Source organism: Clytia hemisphaerica, unplaced genomic scaffold (genome assembly GCF_902728285.1).
Source record: "Clytia hemisphaerica strain Z4C2 unplaced genomic scaffold, Clytia hemisphaerica genome assembly, whole genome shotgun sequence".
NCBI classification, from domain to species: domain Eukaryota; kingdom Metazoa; phylum Cnidaria; class Hydrozoa; order Leptothecata; family Clytiidae; genus Clytia; species Clytia hemisphaerica.
In genome coordinates, this window is record NW_027104472.1 from 458,640 (window position 1) to 478,735 (window position 20,096).

The 20,096-nt window shown below is 35.4% G+C and overlaps 1 protein-coding gene across 1 annotated transcript in view; it reads right to left on the minus strand.

The window, feature by feature from the left end:
• Nucleotides 1-14,792: 14,792 nt before the first annotated feature.
• LOC136821321 (probable E3 ubiquitin-protein ligase HERC4) overlaps nucleotides 14,793-20,096 on the minus strand; it is a 63,212-nt gene continuing 57,908 nt past the window's right edge. The window contains exons 24-29 of the mRNA XM_067077557.1: nucleotides 19,500-19,566; nucleotides 17,895-17,977; nucleotides 17,465-17,648; nucleotides 16,799-16,901; nucleotides 15,903-15,955; nucleotides 14,793-15,141 (exon numbers count right to left, since the gene is read on the minus strand). Of these exons, the coding sequence (XP_066933658.1) occupies nucleotides 14,980-15,141; nucleotides 15,903-15,955; nucleotides 16,799-16,901; nucleotides 17,465-17,648; nucleotides 17,895-17,977; nucleotides 19,500-19,566 (652 nt within the window). The 3' untranslated portion in view covers nucleotides 14,793-14,979. The remainder of the gene's footprint in view (nucleotides 15,142-15,902; nucleotides 15,956-16,798; nucleotides 16,902-17,464; nucleotides 17,649-17,894; nucleotides 17,978-19,499; nucleotides 19,567-20,096) is intronic.

The following is a 20,096-nucleotide window of genomic DNA, read 5'->3' on the forward strand; positions in this document are numbered from 1 at the left end:
GTTCCCAGTATACCTTATTGTATGTTCCCCGTGAACTTATTGTACGTTCCCAGTGTACCTTATTGTACGTTCCTCGTGGTACCTTGTACTCGTTCCTGTACCTTATTGTACGTTCCTTGTACCTTATTGTACGTTCCCCTGTACCTTATTGTACGTTCCCTTGTACCTTATTGTACGTTCCCCTTGTACCTTATTGTACGTTCCCCTTGTACCTTATTGTACGTTCCCTGTGAACCTTATTGTATGTTCCCCGTGAACCTTATTGTATGTTCCCCGTGAACCTTATTGTATGTTCCCCGTGAACCTTATTGTATGTTCCCCGTGAACCTTATTGTATGTTCCCCGTGAACCTTATTGTATGTTCCCAGTGTACCTTATTGTACGTACCCTGTGGTCCTTTTTGTACGTTCCCGTAAACTTCTTTAATGGCTCAGTTTATATGCATGGCAAACATAGCTCAAAGTCAAACCATCAAGCCGAGTCCCACCCTTTTAAAGCCTTTTTTTTTGGGAGATTTCAGCGAATGACCACACATTTGGCATTGATTACTGTAAAGAGATTATTTCCCATTATGAAATTTTGAATTTTTCTTTCCTTTCACATTCAGGTGCCAGGATTACAAATTCAACAAAGTTTGACGACCTCTAAAGCTGACAATACAATGTAACTTGCTGGCAATGATGTAATGATAATGTTGCACACAATGAGAATATGAACAAAGATAAACATTCTTGCAATAATTAAACCAAGGAACTCTATTGTTCCAAGATGTGATTTAATGGTCAATGATAAAATGTCATGGAGTTTAGTTTATCAAGACACAAATTTCACAAAAAAGTTTGCTGGAAAGTGTTGTAAATATTCAGCAATACTGTAACTAAATGTGACAATTTCAAGGTTGACAATTTGGTATATATTATCACATAAATACTAATGTAACAGATGTTATGCACTGGAAATCTAAATCTGTAAAGAAGGAGATCCATTTTTAAGTAACTTTTTACTTGTGGATGGTATAATATGGTGGTTTAAAATATTGATGACAAGGAAGTTTTTCATATGAAACTAATGTGTACAACATATTTCGATATCTCCCAAATTCATATTGCCATATTTCCATATTAGTCCCTTAGTAGACAGTCTCAAGATATTTTGGCACTTTCTTACTCAGATGAGTCTTAGAATAATATCAACTTGCAAAAGATTTTGTCTAAGATTTTATTTCCTTAATGAACGTAAAAAACAATATTAGTTGAATAAAATACATTTTTCTTTGTGTCAAAATGGTTATCATTTGCCAACACATTATCACACATAATTCTAAAGAATACGTAGATGGTGTAAATGCATGCAATTTTTTAACAAGTTTTTAGACTTATATCATCTGTGAACATGTCTATGAAATAAAGACAATTTTTAGCAGGAATATGGTTAAATTTTGTTTTGCATCGGATATTGCTTAATATAAAGGCTTTAATAAATTTAAGTTACTAAGTTGGGGCTTTAGGATAATCTGTGGGGTTCGACTGCGACTACAATCTATGCTCTGAGCTATTGGAGGAAATATTTAACCACATCTTTGTGGCTCTTGTTTATCTATTAGTATGGGTGTTGTGTTCCTCAGGGATCCATTTTAGGCCCAATTCTTTTTAACATATTTTTAAACGATCTTTTACTCTCTACCCGCGAGGTTGAACTTTGTAACTTTGCCGATGACAACACCCTCTTTGCAATCGCACAAACCCTTGCTGAAGTTATTTTGAAACTTAATATCGAGATTCAAGATATTTTACACTGGTTTAAGATCAATGGGCTTGTTGCTAACCCTGGCAAGTTTCAAGTTATGTTTCTCGGTAGATTCGAACCTATACATATTTTTACTATAGGTAATATCAAAGTCAAAGTCAAAATTCAGGTTAAACTATTAGGTATATTTATTGATGACAAACTACGCTTTAGCTCTCACGTTGAATTGAAATGCCAAAATGCGGGAAACAAAATCAGCGCACTTAGACGCATCCGCCCCTTTCTTTCTCTGAAAACGGCGAAGGCTTTATGCCACGCCTATATATTCTCAAACTTTAACTATTGTCCACTAATCTGGATGAATTTTGTAAAACACAACAATAAGCAAATTCAGAAAATTCAACGTAGAGCATTGGCTGTAGTACATCAAGATCATGACTCTAGTTTATCTCAATTATTAACTATATCTAAAACAGCATCTTTTCACATCAAATTCATTCTTAAAATCCTTGAAGAAATCTATAAAACTTTGAAAAAACAAAATCCCTTATTTCTAGCAAAACTTTTTACCATTAAAACTTCTGGCTTCAATCTAAGAAGAGGAGAACAGCTTATGCTACCTCCAGCAAACACTGTCAAGTTCGGTTTGCAATCTTTGAGTTTTGTCGGCTCTTTAATCTGGGATCGTCTCCCGAAGGATGTGAAAAGCTCTGCAACATTTAATATTTTTAGGGGAAAGCTAAAAATGCTTCCAGATAATTTTTGTACTTGTCCAATCGTTGTTACCAACTGAAAATAAATTGATAATAATAATAATGTGATGGAGAACGTTCTTATATTTTAGCGATAACACACACAAACTTTTTTACTCAATCGCATGTTCAAACTCGATACTTTTATTAGGGACACCCTGTAGAGAAAGTGTCTACTTCGCATCTATTGTTACATTTTCAAAACAAAGTAAAAACGCACCCTTTATTTTATAAACTGTTAGTCGTTATTATTCTTTGATTATACGCAAAACGCAAATGATATCGCGTTTTTTAATGTTTAATTTTAATTAGTTTTTAATGCTGCAATGCACAATTTTCTCGATTTTCTCGCCATTTTTTTGCTTTTGCTTCATGAAATTGTCATGAGAACGAGGATTTTGTAGAAACTCAATTCTGACTTCTCGTTGGAGAATTTTTATCTGATTGAATTTATTTCACTTTGGAGATACTCAGTATTTATTTTGGTATTTCCTGTGGAGCCATCTTAACACAGTGCTTTGGAGATTATGTTTCAGTAAGTTTTTCCTATATCAGGCTAAAGCTTTAAAACAGCATCTAATAACATGAAAACCAAAAAATGGTTCTTCAATGGGAATCAAAACTATAAAGTGCACTTACAAACATCAATATGTCAGATCTAACAAAATTAACAACGGCACTGATTTAAGATGAATAAAAGTAATACACGTTTTTTTTTTATAAGAACGTCAAAAATTTTCGAAGCCTTCGGATGTTCTTAGTTTTTTCGGATTTGAAGCCTAAAAATGTTCTTAAAATGTTCTTATTTTCAGCATTTTTTGAGCATTTTGATGTAATTTCTTAAGAAAATGCATGTTTTTAAGTCTCCAAAGCCTTAGAATGTTCTTAGAATGTTCTTAAATTTTTGGGCCTCGAAGCCTTATCTTCTTATATAGTTTGTTCTTATAAAAAAAAACGTGTAGTAAATTAACATACGCTTAGATAAAACATTGTAGATAATTCAATTGATACGTAAATATCATTGATATGAAAATATGTTACGTAGTCCTTACTCTTTTGAGGCTATTCTCCAGGAGCAATAGTCCTAGAATCTAAATAATATAAAACAAAACTTTCGAATGCAATAAGGACTTTACAGACACGACGGAATCATTTCAATTCTTTTACCTCAACATTGGGTTCTATAAGTCACTTTAAGCCTTCAGGTTATATTAATTAATTAGGGTTCTGGGAGCAAAGCAATGAATACTATTTACATTTTATAATGTATAAAAAGCCATAACAACTACGTCGTTGAAGATACTGCACCAAGCTTACAAAACTGAAGCGCTATCCCGGATGAAATTTCACAGCTTTCGTGAATTTTAGCCGTTTTCTCAAAATTTGTCCTCGCTAAAAAAAATCTAAAATTCGAATTTTGACCAATACCCTTAGCAAAATGGAAGGCGAAAAAGGTGATGATTCGCGAACCTTTTAACAATCCAAGCGAAAATTTTAGTTTTTCAGTTTGCGAAAAACCATGTGAAAATTAATACCCTTAAAGAAGGTGTTGTGTCGTGCCTGCTTAAAAGTCATTAATTGGGAGCTAGGAAGAGCTAACTTCATTGGTTGTACTGAGCTCTACATTTTCCTCTTCTACGTCAACGATGTGTTCTTCTTGGGGAAGTATCCTCTTCTGATAAGCTTGAGAAAGGTTTCGCAGATTTGGGATTGATTCTTGGGTAATCAGTGTCATGGACTCATCTTTTTGCATCGGAACACCTTTATCCAGATCTTCTACGGAATGCATGGGAATACCTTCATCCAGACTTTCTACGAGAGCCACATTTGAGTCGGTTCGTTGTCTCCCTCTCAGAATTTCAACATTTATAGTCCTAGACACTGATGTTTCTTCTCTGTGTCGATCCTCCGAAATATTTGGAGCATTCATTTCCATAGAATTGGTACGTTCAACTGGATTTTCGTTTTTAGGACTGCTTTTAGGTCCATCTGGTTGATCAATCATTTGTGGTGACGGACCTACGTTTTGTTGTCCACTCGACGATTGTTGACCATCCGTCGTTGAATTTTCAGAAGTCACTTTAGACGTCGAAGTGTCGTCTTGTGGTTGGTTTCGGCGACTAACCCATTTTCCATTCCTAACGTCTTGTTTAAACTTTTTCCATTCTTGTTCCTCCTCGAAAATTTCGATCTTCAATTTACTGCTCAAAGCCCACATCACTTCACTGTGTTTCTTTCTCGCTTCTTCGTCGTCATCTTTCTTCTTTTTAGAAGTCGGCGCAAAAGGTTCTGTTAGTAGCGTTTCTTGTATCTGTTTCCGAACTTCTTTGTACTCGGAAATCTTTTCACAGGACACTAAACGCAACATCATAAGTTGGAAATTTCTGGACGAGTCAACATGCAAGTTATGTCTCTCAAACGGCTTGAAAACACCCACCATGCTGGAAACCATGGCTGCGAAACCAGTAACTATGGGAACGACATAATTAGGAATCGATCCCTCCATAACAGAGAAAATGGTAGCCACAGAAGTGAGAATGATAATAGCAATGTTAGCCCACTGATGTGTTTTGTCCCAAAAAACTGCTGCTTTGCGGTGTGATTTATTTCTCTCTTCAGTTAGATCAATGTAATTGCGTAGATTTTGAGAGATGGTCGATGCTGATGGCTTCTTGTCATCTTTTTTGTACGGCTTGCCTTCCTTCCTCATTTGGAACGGGTTGTGTTGGCATAGGTTTGCTCATCGCTAATACCGATATTTGATTAATATTGCCCTTGATAACTTTCTTCTCTTTGATTACACTTGAAATTCTTCCTTTTTGTAAAAGTCGTACTTAAGTAAGAGTTCCTTTTCGATGAAAGCACGGTTAAAGAAACTACTCGTTGTTTGCTCTTGTTAATACCACCTTTGTTTATGGTACAAATTCTGCTTCACATCCGTTTATTATGGCCTCTTTTTAAATCAAAGGTGAACCATTCTATGAAAGCTTTAAACATGTGATTTGAAATGGAACGTGCTTAATATTTATTTATTTATTTCAAGTTAGTTTACCATAGATAAATATCTAACTTACACCAACAACAACAAAAAAATATGAAAAAATAGAGTTAAGTAAATTTTGCAAATATTACAAGTACATAGATCCAGAGGAATGTAAAGAGATGGAGAAACAGCTTCTTCAGAACAATAGACAAACCACAGGAAAAAAATTTCGATTTCAAAGGTTGGAAATTTCAAGATTTCTTAGTTAGAAAATAGATAAAATCCGATGGAAAATCCAACCTGGAAATTTTGCATTTTCCATGGCTTGGAATTTTCAAGTCCAGGTTGAAAAAAGCCATAATCCAAAGTAAACAAACTTGGAATTTTCAAAAATCCAGATTGAATACAGAAATCCAGGTTGAAAAAAGCCATAATCCAAAAAGTGATGACAGAGATATGGATAAAGAGATCTTAAACAAGGATTTTGTTTTTGTGAACAGTCACTTGCTAGCCTAGGATCAATGGCGCCCGGTCAATCTCTCGTTATTGTTCGCATAGATACGTGGTTGATCTTAGATCACTCACACAGCTCAGCAGGGCACCATTTGAAACGAGGGGCAAATCACTCGAAAAATGGTGTACGAGATTTATGATTTATTTTTGATTTGTTTTTGATTTATGATTTATTTTTGATTTATTTTTGATTTATGATTTATTTTTGATTTATTTCTGATTTATTTTTGATTTCTGATTTATTTGATTAATTGATTTATTTCTGATTTATTTCTGATTTATTTTTGATTTATTGATTTATTTCTGATTTATTTCTGATTTATTTTTTATTTATGATTTATTTTTGATTTATTTTTGATTTATAAAATTGTGTACAAGATTTATTTTAGTGATTTGCCCCTCGATTTGAAACTATGACACAAGTACCCTATGTGCTTCACTGTGCGAACTCGCTGCGATTGACCGAGGCCGCTCCGAAGGGACGCCTCACCTGGCGAAAACTTATAGCTTAACTGCTCACATTATAGCCTAATATCTAGGTTAGCTATACATCACGACAGTTCTGCGCGAGAAAATGGTACAAAAACGTAATTTCCTCATTGGTTTTTACCGTTTTCCAAACTGTTTGGAGAAACACACATTTTATAACGCAAAAAGACTAGTTTTCCAAGGAGGAGTCTCAATTTCACAAAAATGTTATTTCCACATGAATTTTTTACGTTTTCCAAACTGTTTAGAGAAACACACATTTCCAACGAAAAAAGACTAGTTTTTCCGAAGTCTTAATCTTAAAAAAATCGATTTTTGACACTTTTTTCAATTCCCAAACTGTTTGGAAAAATAAAAATGTCCCACCCAAAAAAACATCTTTTCCAACCAGCCTTTTTTTTTCACTTGATTTTTCAAGGGTATTTACAAAACCTATGGGTAATTTACGTTTTCTAAATCATCTTTTCTTTTATTTAATTATAAAACCAAAATCTCCAACCCAAAAATATTGAATATCCAACCTACCTTGGAAATCGAAAGTTTTTCATGTGAACGGCTCGTACTATACCAGGTCCTTTGCCCTTAAGAAAGTTTGTTTTGAGCTAATGGATTTCTTTTGTTGTTGCTTTAAAAAAGTTGTATAATTAGCGTGGTATGACGAAATTCTTTTGTTTCAGGTCAAATTATGCGTAAACTTTAGGGGTTTATATTTTGGGGAGACCTCTATTATACTAAAGTGCACGAAAATAAGAAATCAAATCTGTCTTTGATCAATTTCTATCAATTTTTTTAGAAATAATTGGTATCATTGTGATGAGAATTTTTCAGACTGTTAGTGTAAAATTTGTTACTGGATACTGAAAGTTTAAAAAGTAATGGATCAAAAACGAAAAACATAAAACCACTTTTATAAACACAACATATAGAAACCAGCCCTCTTCGCATGGCGAGCCGTTTTTTCTGAACTTTTTGTAACGACCAAATTAAAGCTAAAACAAAGGAGTTTTCAATAGACACGATCAGAACACTTCGGGTAATCAGAGAAGCACTTTTTCTATCCCATTTCTCTGGTCGAAGCTAAGTCTACCATAAGTCTACCAAGAGAACGCTCGAAGGGCACTCGCGAGCTCCCGCGCGAGTGAAAAACTTCAATCTGTCAATCATCTTTTCAAGCAAAGAGTACGCGAAACGATTCTAGCTTTACGATAGTGCTGCGGATCATCAGTGGATAGTATTCAATTATCATTATCCCTTTATTTTCATTCCTAGAACTTTTACAAAAAAAAAAGGAAAAATAGAAAAGTTGTATTTTTTACTGCTCTATTCACATACTGAATTTGAAAGATCTTCTATGTGGCGTTTTTTTTTTGAAAACTTCAAAAAACTGATTTTTGCCCCGCTTTTGTGGGACTTTAGTTTAAGTGCTTGCGTGCAACATAGGGAACAAAGTCCAAATATGCGTTTCCCGTAATTTTTGTATGAAAAGTTAGGTCTATACTGCATATTTTCTGACTTATAATTTTCCCATTTTTGTACAATTTTGGTATAGACTCCCTAGTATTCTTTAAATTTTTTCCTTGTATTTTGGTCACCTTTCGACCTGGTCTGTGACTTTCATTTAGTCGTTTTCCTAGCATATTTTTCTGGTCACAAACCCTTTTCATCTCAAACTGGCTGATTTCCAAAATTCGGAACTTAGCTATTTTTTATTTTATTAAAATTTTAATTAGACTTTCTTTGTATTTTTTTAGCCTCTGATTCAATAAAGAGTTGTAACACACCAAACTGTTTCGGGCTTCCACAGTTGTACAGTCACTTTCGGTCGAGGTTGTGGATAGTGAAATTTTTCGGCTTTTTTTGAAGTTATGCGAAGTGCCTACCACTTTCTCTCCCATTATTTTCGCTATGATTTGATTTTGGCCAATATTAATAAAATTAGGGTTTACATAAAGATATTTTTATACAATGTTCTGGGATTGAATGGAGGGTTTTTAAATTTGGAAAGTTTCCATTCGTCTGCCAATTTGGTTAGCATTTTGCACATATTTAGGTTTTTTTGTTTTCAATTTCTGCGCTCAATCTTATCTTGTGGTAAGTAACGGGGTACGAAGATTTCGATTTTTTAGCGAGAAAGGCTTCATCAGTAAGAGAGTTTATAAAATCTTCAAATCAAAATTCAAAAAAAAAGAAGAAAAAAAACTTGTTTTTGACAAATCTGTTTTGAAGTCCTTACATGTTTTAAATTATGATATTTCGAAACTACAAAAGCTATTTTTGTTTGAAATTTTATCTAGAACAAAATCTTTTCTTTATTTGATATAGTCCTGACACTTTTTCCATGCGTTTAAAATTTATACCTCTTTTTGATCGAAGATTTTTGTTTCATTCGTCGATTGAAAAGGATTGAAGAGCGAGAAGGAAAGGTATGTAGGTCTTTCATTTCACAATCTCCCAGTTGCCACAAACTGACGACCAATTTATCATAAAATTATTGAATCTATCTAACGTGTTATTGATCTTTCTGGAATTTTTAACGTAAAAGGCTTGCATTTCAAAGTTTTTTTTCGTTGGTAGAATTTCGATTGCGGGAGGCAAAAAGGTTTCTCCGTTTTGCCAATGTTACGTAAGTAAATGCGGATACAAACGTTCCAATCTGAAGAAGAAAATCCGTACACAAACCGAACGTTTGCTTCCACAATGGCAAAAATATCGTGCTTTGCAAACTGGAAAACATCTTTAAACTTTTTTTTTATAAGAAAGGTGTTTTTCCAATTCATCATGAATATTGTTAACTTTTTCCACTCCGCCCGTTTATTCCAACCCCCCTCCCCGTTTATTTGGTACCCAAGAAGACCAAAAATTTGGCATTTTTGTCGAACATTTTTAGCATTGCTGGGTTATAATTTATAATTGGCAATTTAATGGTAAAATCCTCTAAAAATGACATTTTTAGGTTCAGTTTCCAAATGATGGTGGTATTAGCATATTCTTAATTTTTTGGCCAATTTCATCATAAATATAAGAAGCCACTGAACTCCCTCTTCTGAATATATTTTTATCTAGACAATCCTACCGTCTTCAAAAGGTAAAATAATAAAAGCCCCCCCCCCCCAGCCGATCCTCAATTCACGCAATCACGCAATTTTTTTTCGAAATTCACGCATTCACGCAAATTTTCCTCGAGTTTCATGCAATAACCCGATTTTTCGGAGAAATCGGGGAAATATTGGAAAAAACTGCACATGATCGGTGGGGAAAAGGGAAAATCACGTATTCACGCACAAAATAGCCCAGATTCACACATTCACGCAATCAAAAAGTGAATTTTCACGTTCACGCAAACCGCTGGGGGGCCCATTGTAAGAAAGGGAGGAGTGTGTACAGTCTTCCAAACTCTACCGTCGCTAGTTTTACGTAAACAACGTTTACGCGTTTACTATCTCTCTAAAGGACGATACCATGACCGACTGATAACCGGCTTGTCTAATACAACAAAGGACTTTAGCATTGTCTACTTTTTTTCTGATTAATTTCCACCTCAGATTAAGACTTTTCACTGCTGTTTTTCTAAATTCCCATATTCTTTTCATAGATGAAGTTTGTTTTGTTGACATGTCTCTTCGTTGTTGTCAGCTGTGACCTAATGAATGATGAAACCCAAGTCAGAGATTTTAGTTTTAACAGTAAGTTTAAAATACTAGCCTTCGGTCGAATAGGCCTCTAGCCTCAGCCTCAGCGCATAGATTTGTAAAGCCCGAAGGGCTAGATGTCGTGCTTTAAGCTCTTCCAAGCTTCCAAAAAAGTTAATATCGGGAAAAATATTACTGTTATTGTTTTCGAAAGCCCGCAAAGCTTCTGATTGGTCAAGCGCTGAAATTATATTGTAATGTCACGTGACTTAGGTAGGATACCTAAAGACGGTACACTTTTCAGCAAAAGTTTGACATCTAGCCCTTCGGGCCCTTTACAAATCTATGCCTCAGCATCAGCCTCTAGCGAAAAAGGTTCCTTATATACGAAGTATAGGGAAGAAAGGTATCGGGTATTCAGTTCTCCAGGAATCCTCATGAACACCGTCTTAATCAAGTATGTGGGGACCACTGACCTTTATATATCCCCTGAACCAAGCTACTGCCGGTTACCGGAACCAGCCAACTAAAAATATTTGATCGGAGTTTTTTTGAAATTGGTGCCCTAATGGCGTCACTACTCAATAGCGATGAAAAAGCATCGAAAGCGCTAGATCTCTCGGGTGAAACAAGGCATGTCCCAAATATATTTTGCGTGACGCGCACCGCTTCCGATTATTCCTTAACGTTCATATATAGCTCAAAAGAATCATATCAACGAGGGGATTTCGAAAAGTGCTGGGTCAAAAATTTGCACTAAGCCAATCTCAAGATATCGGTCAAAAATTGATTTTGACGTTATAAAATACATCGAAAAAACACGTCATAAGTAAAATTCAAATGACGTCATTATTGAAAAACAGCGATAACTTCAATTTTATTAATGCAATCAACACAAAATTTTGACTCGAGTTGTAAATTAATGATTCTGAAATATTTGTTCAAAAATTTTCAGAGAATTTGAATGACGTCATTTGTTGTCGGGAAAAATTAAAATACGTCAAAAAATGCTGACGTCATCATGAATTTTCAAATTTTTTTTCATGAATTATTTTAGAATCGTTAATTTACATCTCCAGTCAAAATTTTGCTTTGATAGTAGTAAGTTAATCGGAATTATCGCCTTTTTTCAATAATGACGTCATTTAAATTGTCTTTTTGACCAATCTCGTTCCCTGCGTATTATCAGCTTTTTTATTCTTACTGATAGCGCTAGATAATACCCTGGCATTGGCTGGTTTTCGAACGCGAAAGATTACGTAATTCAAAAACAAAACGTCAGATTTCATTCGTTCTTCTTTTTTGAAGTCGTTGCATTGCAGTGTAACTTTGTAACGTCAGAATATTTTATGACGTATTGTTTTGAGAAGTTCCCCCTCTGAGAGGGGGAACTCGCATCAGCCAACACCAGGGTATTCTCTGGCGTCAATCAGTAACGTAAATAAAGCCTGGGATACACGGGGACGAGGTTGCTTTTTGACGTATTTTTTCGATGTATTTTATAACGTCAAAATCAGTTTTTGGCCGATATCTTGAGATTGGCTTGATGTAAATTTTTGACCCAGCACTTTTCGGAATCCTCTCGTTGATACGGTTCTTTTAAACTATATATGAAAGTTAATGAATAATGGGAAGCGGTGTGCGTCACGCAAAATATATTTGGGACATGCCTTGTTTCACCCGAGTACTTTTCCTCGAATACTTTTGATGATGTAGCGCCGTTAGACGTTATTTTTTAATGTTGCAATGACTTCTTCTTAGTACCAATTACAACAAAAAACTCCGATCAAAGATGGCGAACATAACTTGGTCCAGGGATATATAAAGGTAAGTGTGGGGACGCTTTTCTGGAAACCAATGCTCTCATACCGAGAGAAGTTGCTCTTAGCTGACGTCAATTGTTTACAATATTGCCTTTTTTGTCATAAAGAGACCAATTTTAGAGGTGATTATCAAAAATTTGTCAAAAAAAAAAACGCGAAATTACATTCCACGAAAATTTGTTCCGCGAAAATTTGTTCCCTTAAGGTACTAGACTGGAGTCTATAATGCGTGTATTACAGTAGTATAGGCGTTATATGATAATACGATTATTGTTACGGGATTTAGATTGTATAAAAACTGAGCTTGCTAGACTATAAAGGTACTTGCATTTTACTTGTCAAGACCCTGGTAGAAGGGGGCGTTGCAGACACCGAAATACCGACGCATATTTCTTGGATTACCGTCAACACCGACAGCAAAATTTGGTAAAATCCTTATTTTGTCACCGCATGGCATGTTTGACACCGAAATACCGTCAGTTTTTTCTCCAAACACCGAAACACCGACAGAAAAAAGGGTTAATACCGTCACACCATCAAACCTGTACGTTCCCCCTGGTAGGAGTTTCTCAATTTAAGCTAAGCAAAATCTTTTAATCGTGATGTAAATGTAATAGTACCAAATACGCTAAATCTTTACCTCATGGCATTGCCATAGCATAATTAAACATGTTAGAAATATCAACACGATGGAATAGACAAATTATTTTAGATAATTTTTTCACTTGAGTAAATTTGAAATCGTTAGATATAATTATTTTACAATGTTTATGAAATCTTGAAATCAATATTATATAAAAGAATATAAAAACACAAAAGAATTGACTTTATCGTGAATAAAATCTGCAACCGTTTTGGGAAAAACAGACCAAAATTTTAAGTGCATAAAATTTGTGACGACACAGAAAAGAAAGTGGTAATTGACAGATTACGCCGGTCAAGACTTAGGCTCCATGTTCGTACATGGGGGAGGGGGTTTCCTTGTCCGGGGGGGGGGGGGGGGGGGCTTTACTTGCTCTGTTTATGGCTAAGTTTTGAATGTTCAGGGGGTCAACTGATGCTTGTCCAGAGGGTTAGACCTGCCCTCCGGGCGTCAAAAGTCACAATGTCCGGGGGGTAATTTTTCAAAAAATGTTATCATTCACCCCCCCTCTCTTGTTCAAATTTTTTTGAAAAAGCCCCATGCGTCAATACATATTGAATATTGCCATTATCAATGTCTGGTTAGTACAGGCTTTTATAAGAACAAACTATATAAGAACATAATGGTTCAATGTCCAAAATATTAAGAACAAGTTAAGAACATTGAGGCTTCATGGATTCTAAAAATATCCAATTTCTTAGGAAATTATGCTCACAAAATGGTTAGAATAAAAAAATCTTAAGAACATTTTCAGGCTTGAAACTCAAAAATTTTTTTGGATGTTCTTATAAAAAACGTATATCCTACCCTGTTATGAATTATTATTGGGAGGGGTATTTGGGTTGAGAGATCCCATTAAATACGTATACTGTTTGACAGAAATATTGATCTAATATATTTTCATATTCAATACAATCTAACACTACAAAATCATAACTAATGTTCCTACTCTCGGGTACCTAATAGCCGGGGGGGCCCGCTAATTAATTTTTCGAATATTTTCCACCCAGGACATTCTTATTCCAACCCCCCCGCTTATTGAGTTTTGGGAAAATCTTTTTGAAAGTTCCCTCTTTTGCCCTAATTTTGCTGATTTTTTCCAACCCCCCTGCTTATTCCAAACCCCCCGGCTATTAGGTACCCGAGAGTACTTTGTTAATAGGAGACGCATGTTAGAGGTCGCGTCTGATGGGTGCTCGAGGCAATATCCGAAATCTCAAAAAGTTTGGATTATGGAATCATGGAGAGTACTATTTTTTCCTAAGATGCGACCCATAAGGGACAAACAAAACGATATGAATACCAAATTAGAGATTCTGTATCAGGATGATGGCTGAATAAGTAATTTGACATAAAGCCAATACATCTATCAACCTTTAAAGCGTGAAAAGACTGGGTTCAAGCTTACCAAGACAGAATGACGTCAAAATGTCTGACGTCGCTACCCAGGGTACTAGAGGCCAAGTTTTCAAAGAGAAAATATTGACAAGATCTTGTATTAAAAAAAACCTCGTTTTCACAGGTCGATATTAGCGAGTTTATGTATTCGAGATAAATCGAGGGGGACGGTATAAAGCAAAGCTGACATGGGGCCGAAATCGCCGTCCACTTTGCTCGACGACGGTAAAAACACCAAAATACCGTCGTCAGTTTAGGTGAGCAAAGGCAATATAGAGCCGTACATCAACTATCGACTCTGTCTTGTATCATTTCACTAAACGTCGCCCTCGATATCCTCCGATACATAAACTCGGTATTTATTCGAGCTGTGATACTCACGGTATGAAGTCGCTGCATTTATATTCTCAAAGACAACGAATTTTGACGTCATTACCTTGTAAATTCATTACCAGACCCTTCAAAAGCCATTTAAGAGTTGAGAGGTGTATTCATGATATGCACCACTGGAGAGTCTTCTGAGAACTTTAAAAAATTTCCACCAATTACATCACTTTTCCTATTTTTTAAGTAACGTACTCTTAGGTTCCAAATAAACGCCCCCCCTCTTGTTAATTTTCGAAAATTTTCCAATCTCCTCGGACCTTATTAGGATCCCCTCCCCGTTTGTTAATTTTTAAGAATATTTTCAGCTGCCAAAGAAAAGGCCCCTTATTTTGCTCTAAATAGCCTGATTTTAGCCTATATTTACTTTATTTTGGGGTTTTCAGAAGTACAATTTCCAACCCCCCGGCAATTAGCCCCCCCCTCCGTTTATTAAAATCTCGAAAATTTTCTAACCCCCCCGTTTATTTGGAACCTAAGAGTATTGGGTGGAAAATTTTTAAAGTTGCCAGAAGACTCTCCAGTGGTGCATATCATGAATAGCAGCATACCAGAAGTAAAAGAATACATAACGTTTTCAATTCAAAGTCGACCGACACAAAATATTCCCTTCAGCCAATCAAATGATACCAAAACCTTCCGAGTTCTCGATGGCTTGATGTAATTTCTTTCGCATGGTATCAAGATCGGGATATCGAGGCAAATCCAACAAATTAAAGCACGTGTGAGCGACTGGTAGATGAGAACCATCCTCCCCTCCTGACACAGGTTGGATAATGAACTACAATTGAAGAAAACGATAGAGATTTTAAATAATGCTATACTTTCGTATATAATCTTAAAATTTTAGAGCCAGAGAATTAATTAAAATCAAAGGTTACAGGAAAATGATTGATCGAATTTAAAACCACGAGAATTCGATCGCCCAAAAGATTTGTTTGGTCAAATTCAAAGGCTTAAGGATATTGAATTGAATTCGATTGGTTAAATTCAATGTTCCAAGGCAAAATATTGATCGAATTAAAAGGCCTGAGAATGAAGAGTTATGGTCGAATTCACACTCAAACGGGGTTGGTTGATTGAATTTTAAGGTCCAAGGGAGCTGATTTGATTGACCAAACAAGTTCCAAGTGAAGAATTGTTTTAAGAGCGCCATTGGTTGGCTGGAGAAATGAAGAAATAGTTCATGACATTCGTAATGTAATTCTTTCTACTGAAACACTCTCGTTATTGCCAGTAAAAATTATTCAAAATTTGCCTCTACTGACAAGAAACCGGGGCGTTTCCGTAGGAAACATTACTTAATAGATCTGTTCATAAATTACGTCACGAACATCACTTGCCTCGTTTTGAAATTATTGCCAAGGCGATTAACTCTCAGCGGAATTTATCAAAACTACTTTCTATTCGTAAAAAAAATCATTTAATGTCTCAAGGGAAATAATCACCATGGTAATTGTTTGAATACGAGGCAAGTGATGTTCGTGAAGTAAAATGAAAAGGTCTATGAATATCATGAATAACTATAATGATTTTACTGACCTTCATGTGTTTCATACCCAATACAGATACTTTACTGGTGCCAGTTAAGAAAGCTGCAAGCAGAAAGAAAGATAAGATAATAACAAGTCAGTCAAGCACAGATTTCTGTAAAGCCCGAAGGCTAGATGTCGTGCTTTAAGCACGACAACAAAGACAGCAAAGGGAATATCGCAAAAACTATTGCTACTATTGTTTTTGAAAACCCGCGAAGCTTCTTACTGATCAAGCGCTGAAATTATATTGTAATGTCACGTGACCTAGGTAGGATTCCAACCTGACCTCGGCACATTTTTCAGCCGAAGCACGACATCTAGCCCTTCGGGCTTTATAAATGTATGCAGTCAAGTTTTTGAGATTAAGTTTCAGAGGAGTCCAGGGGGGAGTTGGAAATAAGCTCAAAAATGATAAAATTATTATTTTATATTTTGCTGTCATAAAAAAATGAACGGGTCTTTTTTGATCTCTATGTTTCTAAGAAACATCAAATACACGCTTTTTTTATAAGAACCAGTAAATTTTGGTTCATTCGTTTTTAGGTTTTGGCCAATTTCAGTCTCGTGTTGTTACAAAATTGTTCGTATAAAAAAAGCGTACTCTCGGGTACCATAAACCTCTAAGCGTCCCCCCGCTAATTAATTTTTCGAAAGTTTTCCACCCAGGACATTCTCATTCCAGCCCCCCCCCCGCTTATTAAATTTTGGGAAAATGTTTTCGAAAGTTCCCTTTTTTGCCCTCATTCTGCTATATTAGCCTCCTTTTCAAAAGTTTTCCACCCAAAACATTTTTATTCCAACCCTCCCCGCTTATTAAGTTTTGAGAATTTTCCCACTCGCCCCGATTAGTAGAAAAAGAGTTCCAAGATTATTTTAACGAAGAAAAGAGAAATTTTAACTCACCGAGAAATTTCTTTTTCAATGGAAAAGTGAGTTCATGAAAGACTTTCCAAAAGTTTTCAATGATTGGATGACGGCGGTAATACTCGCCTTGATATTCTGCTACCTGTAGTGCGGGAAAATAATAACAGTGATTTAAATTGAATTCAATTTTTACTTATGGTAGGGTAAGTCAGTAATATAAGTTGGTCTAATGTCGCTGATTGAAATTAGATTTCTTTGCTTTAGCGGTCAGACAGGAAAAGGTTTTTTTCAATAAGCGATTTCCATCTTAAGAAGGGTGACGAAATTAGATGAGGGATATCGACATTACACCAATTTATAGGCAGTGGGATTCACCTTTCGACCTAACTCTTAAATTTAAAGCGTCCTACGCTTGTGTTTAAGATACGGTCCTTCTGTGTAAATTTATTACCAGTCTCCTCAAAAGCTAGCTGCACAGAGCTACAATAAAGGGTTTGTAGGTGTATAGGCAGCAGGGAATTGGGACACACTTTTATATAAAGTAAAATCCTCATAATTTAGGCCATAATTTAGTTAATGACTTGTATACTTGATTGAATTGAGAATTATAATCTCAATTCAAGCCCAGTTTAGATAATAAGTTTTGTGGATTTTGCATTATATAAATAAAAATTTGTCCGTTTTTTTATGAGACACTACACACACCTTTTCTAGCTCATTGAAGTCATATTCCTGTGATCCAACCACCAACTCCATCAATTCTTGTGGATGTAAGAAGTGAAGTGCTTTACCATCACAAACTTTCAAAAACCCATCCTTGAACGCTTCGAATTCACGTGATACGGATTTGTGAAGCTTATGTTGTAAGAATAAATCAACGTACTCATCTCTGTAAACACAAGTTCAGATGATTCAAACGATTAGCTTTGACTTAAACACAGTCGACTTTCTTCCATGCTTATTCTTATTGTTACAGTAGGTAAAAACTTGGCAGATTAAATATAGCAAATATTTTTTAGGTATCAATAACTATTAGGGAACCTACACGCTTTAATTTGATTAAATTTTTTTCTCGAAACCTTCGAACCATACATACTTTCCCTCTAAATAAGCAAAAACTGAATACAACGCTTACTTATTTTCCTGGGTAACAAGAATATCTTTCCCTCCTGCTTTCAAATCGATCACTTGGCTTTCTCCGTAGATCGATTCCATCACCTGAGTATGAAAACATCAAGCCAGTCATTTATAGGATACAATTAAAAAAAACTCATTTCCGCCAGCTTTTTCAAATAACGAAGGATAAGATTTAGTAAAAGAGAAAACTTCCCCAGAGATTCCCCGGATTTAAGTAGAGTCAACTCTCCCTAATTCGAACTTCTATTTTACGAATCTTTCTGTAATTCGAACTAAAACATTGGTCCCCTCAGTTAGAGAGTTAGTGGGGTCGTTTAGCATAATTTACAGGAAAAAAATAATATATAGCTGAAACTTTCTCCAGACCTTCTCTATAGGATGCTTATGCTTCAGGAAAAAAATCCCCTAGAATCCCACTGGTGGAACATTCCCTTTTTGGGCAATTTCTTTTTTCCCCAGGCAAAACCCTAAGGGCGAAATGTTGTGAAAATTTCAAACTCATTTTCAGACAATATCAGGTATAGCATTCGAAAGCTCTCAAAAAACTATACAGAAGACTTTTAAACGGGTATGGCCGATTTCATTACCTAACTCGAGATATTTCATGCGCAAGTGGTCTAAAATTGACCAAAAATTGCATCTTCTGCGTGAATTATCTCGAGTTAGGTAATGAAATCGGCTATACCCGTCTAAAAGTCTTCTATATAGTTTTTTGAGAGCTTTCGAATGGTATACATGATGTTGTCTCAAAAAGAGTTTGAAATTTTCAAAAATTTTTGACCTTAGGGTTTTGCCTGGGTAAAAAAGAAATTGCCCAAAAAAGGGATGTTCCACCAGTGGGATTTTAGGGGATTTTTTCCTGAGGCATAAGCATCCTATAGAGAAGGTCTGGAGAAAGTTTCAGCTATATATTATTTTTTTCCTACAAACAGCCTGTACTTTTGTAACACGACCACACTAAGTACTTTAGGCGTACAAACTTTCGCGAGCTGAAAGTTTCGCGAGGTTGAAAAATCGCGAAATCTACGACATTTACTTTTGCGAATTTGAAGGACAAAAATTTTTTCGCGAGCATAATTTTTCGCGAATTAGGTATATTTTTAAGTAGAAAATTCAAGTTTTCGGTGCTTAAAACCAGTTTTTGATTGTTCAAATGTACTCAAACCACAACTGATAGACTTTTCTAGAAGTTCTATAATAAATGTTCTTTGCAGATGTTTTTTCGCGAGCATAAACTTTCGCGAAATAGGTATATTTTATAGTAGAAAATTCAAGTTTTCGGTGCATAAAACCAGTGTTTTGATTGTTCAAATGTACTCAAACCACAACTGATAGACTTTTCTAGAAGTTCTATAATAAATGTTCTTTGCAGATGTTTTTTCGCGAGCATAAACTTTCGCGAATTGACCTCTCGAGAATTTTCAAAGACATTTACTTTCGCGAAAAGAGCTAAAATTCGCTAAAGTTTCTGCTCGCGAAAGTTTGTACGCCTAAAGTAGTGTAAAAAGCTCTCTATAATTTGAATCTTTCTTTTATTTGAAGAAAACCCTCGGCCCTTTGAAGATCGAATTGGAGAGAGGCAACAGTAGAACGGAAGACAAACCTGAAAGTTCATGTCATAAATATCGCCAAAATCACTCTCTGTATAATCTAACATGTCTTGTAAGCCCCTGAAAAAAATAGTAAAATTAAAATAGAATTCATGGCTAAAAACAATCTAAATAAAAATTGTCCCGCAGATTTAAAAAATGGCAAAGAATATTTTAATTTCACTTTTTCAGCCCTAAGGCAAAAAACAATATAAGCATTTATCAAAACAGAGAATTTTATACCAATTATGACGGGAACCTATCGAAACAGCCTCCGTCGGCAGACTTGGCCTGGAGATCCTTGCTCTTATTTCTTCTTTTAGTATATGGAACGAAATAAATGACGGTCAAATAAAAAGCCTGTTTTGAGCCATGAGTTTGAAATTTTCCAGCTCCTAATAACAGTTGAAAACACAGCCAATCTAATTTTACCCCGGGGGGGGGTACTAGGGTTGGTGAATGAGGGGTATGTGCGGACGGGACCTCCAAAAACAGACCCTTAGAGAGACCAAATTTTAGTGAAAAAGTGACCCTTAGAGAGACTTTTTCGAAAAATTTTCTCTGATTTTCAAAAATTTCCTACCCTTAGTGAGACTTTTTTGTAATTTTTT